This window comes from Nerophis ophidion, linkage group LG23 (genome assembly GCF_033978795.1).
Source record: "Nerophis ophidion isolate RoL-2023_Sa linkage group LG23, RoL_Noph_v1.0, whole genome shotgun sequence".
Taxonomy (NCBI): domain Eukaryota; kingdom Metazoa; phylum Chordata; class Actinopteri; order Syngnathiformes; family Syngnathidae; genus Nerophis; species Nerophis ophidion.
The window spans coordinates 40,290,041-40,305,684 of NC_084633.1; the positions used below are offsets into that span (position 1 = coordinate 40,290,041).

Genomic DNA, 15,644 nt, shown 5'->3' on the forward strand with positions numbered 1-15,644 from the left:
ATTAAAATAAATAAAAAATGAATGAAAGATGACGTCATAGCAGTAATGTGACTCCCAATGATGACATCATAGCAGTAATGTGACTCCCAATGATGCATTCACAGCAGTAATATGACTCCCAATGATGACGTCACAGCAGTAATATGACTCCCAATGATGACATCATAGCAGTAATATGACTCCCAATGATGACATCACAGCAATAATGTGACTCCCAATGATGACGTCACAGCAGTAATATGACTCCCAATGATGACGTCACAGCAGTAATGTGACTCCCAATGATGACGTCACATCAGTAATATGACTCCCAATGATGACGTCACATCAGTAATATGACTCCCAATGATGACGTCACATCAGTAATATGACTCCCAATGATAATGACATAGCATTAATGTGACTCCCAATGATGACATCATAGCAGTAATGTGACTCCCAATGATGACATCATAGCAGTAATATGACTCCCAATGATGACATAATTGCAGTAATTTTTGACCCTAGAGACTAGGAAAGGTGAGAAAAATCCATTTTCTGGGCTTATGAGACAAGAAGCTTTTCAAACAGGTGTGTCAGAACCTTTTGAAAGTGAAAGCACGCGGTGGCCATTTTTATATCTTTTCATTTTCAAAACCTTAGAGCTCTCCTCGGTTTCGGTGAGTGTATAAGGTCCCAGCCATGGAAGTGATAGGAAAAAGTCATACTGTATTTTCCCGACTATAGAGCGCACCGCTATATAAGCCACACCCACTACCAATATTTTTCCATACATTAGTCGCAGATATATACCTTGTGAAATGAGTATTTGAATACTGTTGGTAATTGATTACTGTTGGTATTGGAATACTGTTAGTATTGGAATACTGTTAGTATTGGAATAGTGTTAGTAATTGAAAAGTGTTTGTAATGTGCAATAAGAAGGTACTTTCAGGACCAGTTGACTGTAAAAGACAATATTAATGTTATACAAAACATGTCCGTAGTTGAAGACCCCTTCCTCAAAGTTGCCCCCCTCCCTCCTGTCAGGCCGCTGTGCACCAATGAAAAGCATCTCCAGCAGCCTGAAGGAGACCATGAACCCAGGTGACATGGTCCAGGACGCCATCCACAACTTCTCCCCGGCGTACCAGCAGTACACCCAGCAGTCCACCCTGGAGAGGGGCGGGGGGCCGGCTCTGTCCCGCAGCCTCAGCAACCTCAGCACCCGGGGGGACAACGAGAAGACCCTGCTGCTCAGCTCTGATGACGAGTTCTGACATCCTTGGAGGTTCCCGCGCTCCTGCAGTCCCGGCCGGGTGAAAGGTCAGCCTGAAGTTAGTGACTGACTGATGAGTGAGCGCGTGTGCCAGAAACATTACATGCAAGTCACCTTCTCCAGGGGCCAATGCATGACAACCTTCACACTAAAACCAAATTGTCTGAAAAATGAACTATTTATTTCCCATAAAAACAAAACGTATGACAGTGTTCCCGCTAATAGTACACAACTGTGAGCAATCAGGATTAACCCAAATTAATCTGATTTATTCAACAAAATCGTCATTTAACAGCACCCCTGAAAATGTTTCAGACGGCCTAAAATATACGGAATTTTACTAGGGCTTCAACTATGGATTATTTTAGTAGTCCAGTTATCTGTCGATTAGTTTGTTTAATTAATTGACTAATCGAATAAAACATATGGAAGTGGAATCGTCTCACTTCAACTTGTATATCAATATGATAAGAACACGTATGCCTATATTATTAATAAATATACAAATACAAATGTGATATACAAATAAATAAGTAATTTGTATAAATAAATGTGTATTTGTAAATATGTTTTTGAGATTTCAATACAAAAATGCTTGATTTTGTGCTTGTATTGAATTTGCATATGTGGATCGCTTTTTCGCCTTTGTGTCGATGAGACATTCCTCCCACAAAGCAGATGCACAAATAAATGTGACCTACACACTCCCCTGAACAACCAGCAGAGGGCACTGCAGCTAGAGCGGTCTGGGTCACAGACCTGGTCAGACAATGGCGAGCCAATCAGAGGCACTCTAGGGAGGGTCATATGATGATTGATACATGATGATGATTTGACAATATACGGAATTTTACTGGGGCTTCAACTACATCGGGACAAGGTCATTAAACGGCGCTGATACAATAAAATAAGCAGCTAGCACAGTGTTTCAGATTAACTGGATAAATTAACATTAGTTAATACAACGCTAACGTTAGCAAGCTCAGGCCCGTTGTGTATTCTCTTTGTAAAGACCTGGATGGTTTTTGTGTAGAGAACTCCGGGCATTTTGAATATAATGCTCTGTGACCCAGACCGCTCTGGCTGCAGTACCCTCTGCTGGTTGTTCAGGGGAGTGTGTAGGTCACATTTATTTGTGCATCGGCTTTGTGGAAGGAATGTCTCATCGACACAAAAGCAAAAAAGCAATCCACATATGCAAATTAAATGCAAATACAAAATCAAGCATATTTATATTCAAATCGGAAAAATATATTTACAAATACATGTATATTTACACAAATTCTTGATTTATCTGTGTGTCACATTTTTATATTCATTTTATTTATATATATTTTCAGATCTCAAAAACATATTTACAAATATACGTTTATCCAAATTATTTATTGTATTTGTATAATTATTATTGATATATATCCTGGGTTCAATCCCAGGCTCGGGATCTTTTTGTGTGGAGTTTGCATGTTCTCCCCGTGACTGCGTGGGTTCCCTCTGGGTACTCCGGCTTCCTCCCACCTCCAAGGACATGCACCTGGGGATAGGCCCCTCCCACTTCCAAAGACATTCACCTGGGGATACTGTAGGCCCCTCCCACCTCCAAAGACATGCACCTGGGGATAGGTTGATTGGCAACACTAAATGGTCCCTAGTGTGTGAATGTGAGTGTGAATGTTGTCTGCCTATCTGTGTTGGCCCTGCGATGAAGTGGCGACTTGTCCAGGGTGTACCCCGCCTTCCGCCCGATTGTAGCTGAGATAGGCGCCAGCGCCCCCCGCGACCCCAAAAGGGAATAAGCGGTAGTAAATGGATGGATGGATGTACAAGATGATGTGAGACAATTCTACTTCCATAAAAACTTTATTGCCTCAATGCACGTTTTAGGGGAACATAGTTGAAAACGACTTGTCCAGGGTGTAACCCGCCTTCCGCCCGTTTGTAGCTGAGATAAGCCCCCCGCGACCCCGAAAGGAATAAGCGGTAAAAAATGGATGGATGGATAGTTGAAATAAACAAAGATTTTTCTACTTGTCATTACCTTTTTTGACTTTTTATATTTAATTTACCTTTTATGAACTTGTATTTCCCTTATTTGACCTTTTAGTAACCTTTTACTTATTATTGACGTATTTACCTTAGATATTTTGTTTCTTGTTTTACCTTGTACATTCCCTTTATTTTACCTTTTGTTTAACTTTTAGCATTTATTTATTTTCTTTGACCTTTGATTGACTTTCTACTTAGTCTTTTACCGTGTTTTTACCTTCGATATTACTTTTTTACCTTTTTATTATACTTCAAATGAAGTTTTATTTATATTCTATAAATCTTTGACCGTATATTTACCCCGCTTTTACCTTCTGTATTCCTTTTTTAACAGTTTAATTTTTGTTTACATTTTATTTATTTTTTTATCGTCTTTTACCTTGTTTTACAAACGTCGATATTCCTTTTTTTTTTAACCTTTTATTTACTACCTTTGCTGTACATTCTATTAACTCTATCAACCTTTTAACCTTTAATTCACCCTACTTTCAATGTTTCTATTTTTCCACCATCTTTTACCTTTATTTCACTTCCGTGACCTTTTCTTTACAATCCTTTACGCGGCTTTGATGTTCTACATGTGTCTTAGCTCCACTCCTTCTTTCCACTCTGGTCTTACAGTTGTGATCAAAATTATTCAACGCCCACACAATTTTGGTGTTTTAGCAAGTTGGACATTCATTCCGTATTTTGTTTATAGTCATATCAAATAAAGATGTGTCAAATAGACAAATGCAACTTAAATTGTAACACTGTATTTTACAAAATACCAAACAAGGACATTTTTCTTAATTTCTCATTGACAAAATTATTCAACCCCTTGAAGATCATAACAGAATTTGAATAAGGTCTTTTCAATCAGGTGTTGAAAACACCTGTAGATGTCATTAGAACCATAACAAGCAACAATTAAACTGATTGAAAAAGACTGTGACGCTCAGCTTCTTGTAGATGGTCAACGGTGTATTTGCAACATGGTGAAGTCCAGGGAGTGGTCAAAGAAGTCAAGAGAGGAGGTCATTTCTCTTCATAAGAAAGGATATGGATATAAGAAAATAGCAAAGACATTACACATTCCAAGAGACACAGTTGGGAGCATAATTCGCAAGTTTAAAGCTAAAGGCACAGTGGAAACACGACCTGGGCGTGGTAGAAAGAGGATGCTGTGTGCGTACAGTGGTGAAAAACCCCCGGGTAACAGCTGAAGAACTACAACAGGACATTGCAGAGGGGGGAACGCAGGTTTGGTCCCAGACAATAAGGCGCGCACTACGAGATGAAGGCCTCCATGCCAGAACTCCCAGGCGCACCCCACTTCTGACTACCAGGCACAAGAAAATAGACTCCAGTATGCCAAAAATCATCTGGACAAACCCCAAAAGTTTTGGGAAACTGTCCTATGGAGTGATGAGACAAAAGTGGAACTCTTTGGGCCTATGAATCAACGTTATGTCTGGAGGAGAAAAAATGAAGCTTACAAAGAGAAGAACACCTTTCCTACTGTTAAGCATGGTGGAGGGTCAATCGTACTCTGGGGCTGTTTCTCTGCCTCAGGTACCGGGAATCTCAAGCGTGTTTGAGGCATTATGAATTCTATTTCCTAGCAAATGTCATGAAGTCAGTGAGGAAGCTGAGGCTTGGGAGACGTTGGACCTTCCAACAGGACAAGGATCCCAAGCATGCCTCCAAATCAACATTAGAGTGGTTGCAGAAGAAGGGCTGGAAGTCTCTGGAGTGGCCTTCACAGTGGCCAGACCTAAATCCTCTAGAATAGCTGTGGTGGGACTTGAAGAAGGCAGTTGCAGCACGCAAGCCCAAGAATATGAATGAACTGGAGGCCTTTGCCCAAGAGGAATGGGCTAAAATACCTGTAGATGCTTGCAAGAAGCTTATGTATCACCTTTGAAGGATGTCATTACTGTTCTACTAAGTACTAAAGATGCATGGAACTAGGGGCTTGAATCATTTTGTCAATGACATATTAAGAAAAATGTCCTTTTTTTTTGCTATTTTGTAAAATACAGTGTTATAATTGAAGTTGCATTTGTCTATTTGACACATCTTTATTTGATATGACTATAAACAAAATACGGAATAAATGTCCAACTTGCTAAAACACCAACATTGTGTGGGGGTTGAATCATTTTGATCACAACTGTATTGGAGCTGGTCTGGAGTCAGCAACATGGTCACATGGTTCAGCAAGTAGTGACTTCTAGTTTACTGTCCTGCAAGTGAGCGTGTCAGAAAATGAAAATGAAAGTTCATACATACTTGTTGCCAGATGTTGGCAACAAAGACTGTGTGCTGATAGTCAACCTGCACGACACAGACTACTCTAAATAAGTTGTGCTTCTGTTGCGTGGTCCCGGAGAAGGTGCCATGAAGTATGTGACATGTTTACGTTTATCCATAGAGAGGTTTACATCACACGTTTATGCCTTCTATGATGTCATGGAGAGTTTTACATCACACGTTTATCCTCTTCTATGATGTCATGGAGATGTTCACGTTACAAGTTTATCCTCTTCTATGATGTCATGGAGATGTTCACGTTACAAGTTTATCCTTTCTATGATGTCATGGAGATGTTTACATCACCCGTTTATCCTTTCTTTGATGTCATGGAGATGTTTACGTCAGACGTTTATCCTTTCTATGATGTCATGGAGATGTTCACGTTACAAGTTTATCCTTTCTATGATGTTATGGAGATGTTTATGTGACGCGTTTATCCTTTCTATGATGTCATGGAGATGTTTACGTCACACGTTTATCCTTTCTATGATGTCATGGAGATGTTTACGTCACACGTTTATTGTTTCTATGATGTCATGGAGATGTTTATGTGACGTGTTTATCCTTTCTATGATGTCATGGAGATGTTTACGTCACACGTTTATTGTTTCTATGATGTCATGGAGATGTTTATGTGACGTGTTTATCCTTTCTATGATGTCATGGAGATGTTTATGTCATGGAGATGTTTACATCACCCGTTTATCCTTTCTATGATGTCATGGAGATGTTTATGTTACACGTTTATCCTTTCTATGATGTCATGGAGATGTTTATGTCATGGAGATGTTTACATCACCCGTTTATCCTTTCTATGATGTCATGGAGATGTTTATGTTACACGTTTATCCTTTCTATGATGTCATGGAGATGTTTACGTCACACGTTTATCCTTTCTATGATGTCATGGAGATGTTTACATCACCCGTTTATCCTTTCTATGATGTCATGGAGATGTTTATGTGACGCGTTTATCCTTTCTATGATGTCATGGAGATGTTCACGTCACACGTTTATCCTTTCTATGATGTCATGGAGATGTTTATGTGACGCGTTTATCCTTTCTATGATGTCAGGGAGATGTTTATGTGACGCGTTTATCCTTTCTATGATGTCATGGAGATGTTTACGTCACACGTTTATCCTTTCTATGATGTCATGGAGATGTTTACGTCACACGTTTATTGTTTCTATGATGTCATGGAGATGTTCACGTTACAAGTTTATCCTTTCTATGATGTTATGGAGGTGTTTATGTGACGCGTTTATCCTTTCTATGATGTCATGGAGATGTTTACGTCACACGTTTATTGTTTCTATGATGTCATGGAGATGTTCACGTTACAAGTTTATCCTTTCTATGATGTCATGGAGATGTTTACGTCACACGTTTATTGTTTCTATGATGTCATGGAGATGTTCACGTTACAAGTTTATCCTTTCTATGATGTCATGGAGATGTTTACGTCACACGTTTATCCTTTCTATGATGTCATGGAGATGTTTACGTCACACGTTTATCCTTTCTATGATGTCATGGAGATGTTTACGTCACACGTTTATCCTTTCTATGATGTCATGGAGATGTTTACGTCACGTTTATGTCATGGAGATGTTTACGTCACACGTTTATCCCTTCTATGGAAGTGTTCATGTGACACGTTTATGGCTTTTATGATGTCATGGAGATGTTTACGTCACACGTTTATCTCTTCTATGACGTCATGGAGGGCAGAGGTCACACACCATGTTGTATTTGCTGTCCCCACGCTGCACTTTTGAACCCTCCGAGGTGACTGACGGAGACAGTCGAGTCTTGCTCTTATTTATCAAGCTTGATGTGAAGTTGCCAAACCGTTGCGAGTGGAAACCTGAGCGAGGCGACAGGACGCAGGTGTGGAATGTTCAGGTTCATGGCGTGCCATCCAGGTTAGAGATCCACTGACTGTTTCCCCGATATCCGTGTCGGCCTTTTTGTTTGTTTGTACGACTCCGGCAGAACTGCATCAACATCTGCACACATGATACCAATGTGTGCTACTAAAAAAAAAATACAGATCCCATTTATATGAAGCTCCATTTTCAATTAATTTAAGAATAAAGACTCTTAATGTTGATAATCCTCCCCTCATAGGTTTTGATATCTGGCAGGGTATTTATTGTAGTTAATCCACAATTTTATTTAATTTGTTATGGTAAGTTTTTTGTGTCATGCCCATTTTGTCAAATAAATTACTATTTTATATGACAAACACACAAAATATGCAACATTTACACTCCCCCCCCTCCCTCCCCAAAAAATGCAAAGTTTAATATTTGTTGTGAAGTAATCAGAGCCTTAAATCGGTCAATCATTCATAAGACAATTTTGATTCATTGTTAAGAGAAAACAACTTTACTAGAGTCAACATTGCAACTTGTTCTTTTTACACTTCACCTGTTTGCTCTTTTATTCCACTTTTTATATGAAAAGTGAAGTGAATTATATTTATATAGCGCTTTTCTCTAGTGACTCAAAGCGCTTTACATAGTGAAACCCAATATCTAAGTTACATTTAAAGCAGTGTGGGTGGCACTGGGAGCACGTGGGTAAAGTGTCTTGCCCAAGGACACAACGGCAGTGACTAGGATGGCGGAAACGGGAATCGAACCTGCAACCCTCAAGTTGCTGGCACGGCCACTCTACCAACCGAGCTATACCGCCAAATATATGTTATGTGTATTTCTTTGAATGGTACTTTTAAGACAGGGGTGTCCAAACTTTTTCCACTTAGGGCCGCACACGGAGGCTTCACGGTGGCAGAGGGGTTAGTGCGTCTGCCTCACAATACGAAGGTCCTGCAGTCCTGGGTTCAAATCCAGGCTCGGGATCTTTCTGTGTGGAGTTTGCATGTTCTCCCCGTGAATGCGTGGGTTCCCTCCGGGTACTCCGGCTTCCTCCCACTTCCAAAGACATGCACCTGGGGATAGGTTGATTGGCAACACTAAATTGGCCCTAGTGTGTGAATGTGAGTGTGAATGTTGTCTGTCTATCTGTGTTGGCCCTGCGATGAGGTGGCGACTTGTCCAGGGTGTACCCCGCCTTCCGCCCGATTGTAGCTGAGATAGGCGCCAGCGCCCCCCGCGACCCCGAAAGGGAATAAGCGGTAGAAAATGGATGGGATGGGCCGCACACGGAAAAATTAAAGCATGCGGGGGCCATTTTGATATTTTTCATTTTCAATCCCTTACAAAATATATGGATTATTTTTTTTTATTTATTTTTTTTTTACCTTTAGGACTCCCGGGGACCATAAAGATCTATGTCAATAAAATGTTAAAACAAGTAAAATTATTAATTTATTTATTTTATCTAATGCTTACAGTAAATCTTTACAGTATTTCAACCTAAGGTTGAAAAAAAGTAAAAAAAAAAAAAGATTTTGTCAAAGACAACTTTGTTTTTATAATAAAACTGAAATATGCAGTATTTCCCCCACTGCCCAAAACATTCAGAAAGCAATGTTAATGTGAAGAAATTAGAGCCTTAAACAGATCAATAATGCAGGACACCATTGATTTTAATTAATTATTATTTTTGCGTAATTACAGTTAAAAGGTAAATAAAATCCCATTAAATATATTTGGGATCCAAAAGGTGCCCCACTCATAAAGTGATACATTTTTATTAGTTTTTTTTTCTAACTTTCAACACTTAAGTTACGAGATCAACTTCAGATATACAGTGGGGCAAAAAAGTATTTAGTCAGCCACAGATTGTGCAAGTTCTCCCACTTAAAAAAAATCCTGGAATTCACATTGTAGGAATTTTAAAGAATTTCTTTGTACATTATGGTGGAAAATAAGTATTTGGTCAACCAATAAGGAGGTTTTGGCTCAAAATCTCACGATACATGTCCCTTTTCATTCTTTCCTTAACACGGATCAATCGTCCTGTCCCCTTAGCAGAAAAACAGCCCCAAAGCATGATGTTTCCACCCCCATGCTTCACGGTAGGTATGGTGTTCTTGGGATGCAACTCAGTATTCTTCTTCCTCCAAACACGACGAGTTGAATTTATACCAAAAAGTTCTATTTTGGTTTCATCTGACCACATGACATTCTCCCAATCCTCTGCTGTATCATCCATGTGTTCTCTGGCAAACTTCAGATGGGCCTGGACATGCACTGGCTTAAGCAGGGGGACACGTATGGCACTGCAGGATTTGATTCCCTGTCGGCGTAGTGTTACTGATGGTAACCTCTGTTGCTTTGGTCCCAGCTCTCTGCAGGTCATTCATCAGGTGTGGTTCTGGGATTTTTACTCACCGTTCTCATGATCATTTTGACACCACGGGATGATATTTTGCTTGGAGCCCCAGATCGAGGGAGATTATCAGTGGTCTTGTATGTCTTCTATTTTCTGATAATTGCTCCCACAGTTGGTTTTTTCCCACCAAGCTGCTTGCCTATTGTAGATTCACTCTTCCCAGTCTGGTGCAGGTCTACAATTCTTTTCCTGGTGTCTTTCGACAGCGCTTTGGTCTTGCCCATAGTGGAGTTTGGAGTCTGACTGTTTGAGGCTGTGGACAGGTGTCTTTTATACAGATAACGAGTTCAAACAGGTTCCATTAGGACAGAAGAGCTTCTTAAAGAAGAAGTTACAGGTCTGTGGGAACCAGAGATCTTCCGTGTTTGAATGGTTGACCAAATACTTATTTTCCACCATAATTTACAAATAAATTCTTTAAAATTCCTACAATGTGAATTAATTATTTTTTCACATTCTGTCTCTCACAGTTGAAGTGTACCTATGATGAAAATTACAGACCTCTGTCATCATTTTAAGTGGGAGAACTTGCACAATCGCTGGCTGACTAAATACTTTTTTGCCCCTCTGTATCTCTCCATTTAAATTTGAACTATGATTTTGTTTGTTTTATGCTTTTTTGTCGAAGAAAATGCTGATGTTTTTGTATGGCAACCACACAATATATGCAATATTTTCCACATAAAAATATTTGAAATAATTGGAGGATTGAATCGGTCAATAATTCATTACAGCATTGATTTTGTAAAAACATTTTTAGCAATGGCAAAAAATAAATAAATAAAGATGGACAAAAGAAAAATAACAGCCTGCATCGCAGCTTTGTGTCAACATTGCAAATTTTTTGAGTTACATTTCACATCATTCCACTTTTATTTATTTTTGCAATCGCATTTCCAGAATGTGTGGCGGGCTGGTAAACAATTAGCTGCGGGCCACAAATGGCCCCCGGGCCGCACTTTGGACACCCCTGTTTTAGGATGTGCCGCGGGCCGTTTAAAAATGGCCCCTGGCCATCACTTTGGACCCCCCCTGAACTATCTAGTGCCAGTCTAGAATGTAGAGCAGGTGAAAAAAAAGAAGCAAAATGGGAACTCATCTGGAGGCCATTAATGCAAATAGTAGTTTATACAGATTTCATGTTTAAACCCTTTTTAAAAAGTCAAACTGGATTTTTAACAACCAGGGAACATTTTCAAAGGAACAGATTGTTGTAAATAAAGTTGAAGCACTGGAAAAAAAAAAAAAAACATTCAAGATGGCGACTTAAATGCTGGTTACTGTGCTTTGTTTTCAGTTAGATATATTCCTGCATTTGTACACTTTTGTATTTGTTATGGAGTACTTTTATGCTTTTGTTGCTGTTTAGAATGAATAAAAGCCGATAGACAAAAGGAGTATTATTTTGATTTAAATGTATTTTATACATGACACAAAGGAGTAAGGACAAACAGTAACAACATCAGCGCGGGAGAGCAGACTGCATGGTCTAAAGTCTGGAACCTTGTGGCTCTCCACAGCTCCACAGATGCTTGTGTCCACTTAAAAGCACTGCCTTGCTCAAGATTGAAACCCAAAGTTAAATTTAGACATGCATGCTTGATAAGAAGGATTTTATTCTCCTGGAAGATGTTCATTTTCACTTCCAGAGATGTCGTCGCCACCCACACGATGGATGGTGTCGCAACATGACGATTGACACAGACGAGGACGGTGATGCAACATGACGATTGACACAGATGATGGACAGTGTCGCAAGATGACGATTGACACACAATGGACGGTGTTGCAAGATGACCATTGACACACAACGGACGGTGATGCAACATTACAATTGACAGACGATGGACCACACACGGCGATTGACACAGACGATGGATGGTGTCGCAACATGACGATTGACACAGACGATGGACAGTGATGCAACATGACAATTGACAGACAATGGACCACACACGGCGATTGACACAGACGATGGACGGTGTCGCATCATGACGATTGACACAGATGATGGACAGTGATGCAACATGACAATTGACAGACAATGGAACACACACATGACTATTGACACAGACGATGGACGGTGTCGCAACGTGACGATTGACACACAATGAACGGCGTTGCAAGATGACGATTGACACAATGGACGGTGATGCAACATGACAATTGACAGACAATGGACCACACACGGCGATTGACACAGACGATGGACGGTGTCGCATCATGACGATTGACACAGATGATGGACAGTGATGCAACATGACAATTGACAGACAATGGACCACACACATGACGATTGACACAGACGATGGACGGTGTCGCAACATGACGATTGACACACAATGAACGGCGTTGCAAGATGACGATTGACACAATGGACGGTGATGCAACATGACAATTGACAGACGATGGACCACACACGACGATTGACACGGACGATGGACGGTGTTGCAAGATGACGATTGACACAATGGACGGTGATGCAAAATGACAATTGACAGATGATGGACCACACACATGATGATTGACACAGACGATGGACAGTGATGCAACATGACAATTGACACAGACGATAAACAAGGACGCAACATGACGATTGACACAGACGACGGACAGTGACGCAACATGACAATTGACACAGACCATGCACAAGGACGCAACATGACGATTGACACAGATGATGGACGGTGTCGCAACGTGACGATTGACACAAACAGTGGACGGTTTCGCAACATGACGATTGACACAGACGATGCAACGTGACGATTGACACAGACGATGGACAGTGATGCAACATGACAATTGACAGACAATGGACCGCACACATGACGATTGACACAGACGATGGACGGTGTCGCAACATGACGATTGACACACAATGAACGGCGTTGCAAGATGACGATTGACACAATGGACGGTGATGCAACATGACAATTGACAGACGATGGACCACACACATGACGATTGACACAGATGATGGACGGTGTCGCAACATGACGATTGACACACAATGGACGGTGTTGCAAGATGACGATTGACACAATGGACGGTGATGCAACATGACAATTGACAGACGATGGACCACACACGACGATTGACACAGACGATGGACGGTGTTGCAAGATGACGATTGACACAATGGACGGTGATGCAAAATGACAATTGACAGATGATGGACCACACACATGACGATTCACACAGACGATGGACAGTGATGCAACATGACAATTGACACAGACGATAAACAAGGACGCAACATGACGATTGACACAGACGACGGACAGTGACGCAACATGACAATTGACACAGACCATGCACAAGGACACAACATGACGATTGACACAGATGATGGACGGTGTCCCAACGTGACGATTGACACAAACAGTGGACGGTTTCGCAACATGACGATTGACACAGACGATGCAACGTGACGATTGACACAGACGACGGACGGTGATGCAACGTGACAATTGACAGACGATGGACCGTGATGCAACTTGATGATTGACACACACGAACGGTGACGCAACATGATGATTGACACCGACGATGGACAGTGATGCAACATGACAATTGACACAGTCAGTGGAACATGACAAAACACACAATGGACGGTGATGCAACATGACGATTGACACAGACGATGGACAATGATGCAACATGACAATTGACACAGTCAGTGGAACATGACAAAACACACAATGGACGGTGATGCAACATGACGATTGACACAGACGATGGACGGTGATGCAACATGACAATTGACACCGTCAGTGCAACATGACTATTAAAACACACAATGGACGGTGATGCAACATGACGATTGACACAGACGATGGACGGTGATGCAACATGACAATTGACACCGTCAGTGCAACATGACTATTAAAACACACAATGGACGGTGATGCAACATGACGATTGACACAGACGATGGACGGTGATGCAACATATCCACATAACGAGCCGCCTGTGGACGCCCCTTCAACACCTGAATCGTTATTGGTTCCATCCAAGGAAATATTGATCAAAATATATTTCCTCACTGAATGTTTTTAAACTTGTATTTTATTCACTATTTTTTGGGACGCACTGAATTTTCACAAAATGAATTTTTAGACTTTTTTTTTTTTTTGCTGACCACTTTTTCTTCAATAAATTCGTCAGCATAATATGATGTAAAAAAAATACAGATCACAAGGCGGAAAACATCCGTTTCCATTTAAATAAAAAAAAACACTTTCGTAATACATCAAATCTGACCTCCATATTAGTAAACACAACAATGTTAATATGAACAAAGCAACAGCAAAGAATATTTTTACAAAATGAACAGACATCTGGAAAGTTCGATGCATTATTCACGCTAGTATTGACCCTCGGTATCAATCCATATTAGGATCGACGATGCTGTGTTTTGAAGCTTTTATTTTTTTTCTCCGTCCTTCTCTATTTCCATACTTTTCACTGCTATGTGTTTTGAAAACGTTTCAACGCAGCTGCACAATATCTAACAGGGGTCACCAACCTTTTTGAAATCAAGAGCTACTTCTTGGGTACTGATTAATGCCAAGGGCTACCAGTTTGATACACACTTCAATAAATTGCCAGAAATAGCCAATTTGCTCAATTTACCTCTAATAAATAAATCTATATATAAAAAAAATGGGTATTTCTGTCAGTTGTTCCGTCGTACATTTTTTTTTTCTTTTACGTAACGGAAGGTTTTTTTGTAGAGAATAAATGATGAAAAACACTTAATTGAACGGTTTAAAAGAGGAGAAAACAGGAAAAAAATGAAAATTTAATTTTGAAACATACTTTATCTTCAATTTCGACTCTTTAAAATTCAAAATTCAACCGAGAAAAACTAGCTAATTTGAATCTTTTTGAAGAAATAAAAAAATAAATTTATGGAACATTAGTAATTTTTCCTGATTAAGATTAATTTTAGAATTTGGATGACATGTTTTAAATAGGTTAAAATCCAATCTGCACTTTGTTAGAATATATAACAAATTGGACCAAGCTATATTTCTAACAAAGACAAATCATTATTTCTTCTAGATTTTCCAGAACAAAAATGTTAAAAGAAATTCAAAAGACTTTGAAAGAAGATTTAAATTTGATTCAAAAGATTTTCTAGATTTGCCAGAATAATTTTGGGGAATTTTAATAATAAGTTTGAAGAAATATTTCACAAATATTTTTCGTCGGAAAAACAGCAGCTAAAATAAAGAATTAAATTAAAATGTATTTATTATTCTTTACAATAAAAGAAATTGATTGATTTAAATTGTCAGGAAAGAAGAGGAAAGAATTTAACAGGTAAAAAGATATGTGTTTAAAAAGCCTAAAATCATTTTTAAGGTTGTATTTTTTCTCTAAAATTGTCTTTCTGAAAGTTCTAAGAAGCAAAGTAAAACAAATGAATTTATTTAAACAAGTAAAGATCGAGTCTTTAAAATATTTTCTTGGATTTTCAAATTCTATTTGAGTTTTGTCTCTCTTAGAATTAAAAATGTCCAGCAAAGCGAGACCAGCTTGCTAGTAAATAAATACAATTTAAAAAAAAGAGGCAGCTCACTGGTAAGTGCTGCGATTTGAGCTATTTTTAGAACAGGCCAGCGGGCGACCTGATGCCCGCCTCGGTGACCCCTGCTCTCACTAATATTTCCCATGTTTTATCGGGGTGGACGTAGGAAGTGTCAATCAAATCCGGGGGCGGGACCAATC

At 39.7% G+C, this 15,644-nt stretch overlaps 1 protein-coding gene across 8 annotated transcripts in view; it reads left to right on the forward strand.

Moving 5' to 3' along the window:
• Positions 1-1,695, forward strand: part of LOC133541275 (transmembrane protein 184B-like) — a 60,515-nt gene extending 58,820 nt beyond the window's left edge. For 5 of the 8 annotated variants that reach the window (XM_061884579.1, XM_061884577.1, XM_061884581.1 and 2 more), the window contains one exon: positions 1,030-1,695. In XM_061884579.1, coding sequence (XP_061740563.1) covers positions 1,030-1,259 — 230 coding nt within the window. In that variant the 3' untranslated portion in view covers positions 1,260-1,695. The remainder of the gene's footprint in view (positions 1-1,029) is intronic. The other 3 variants (XM_061884582.1, XM_061884583.1, XM_061884585.1) reach the window with 1 other exon arrangement.
• Positions 1,696-15,644: the final 13,949 nt, after the last annotated feature.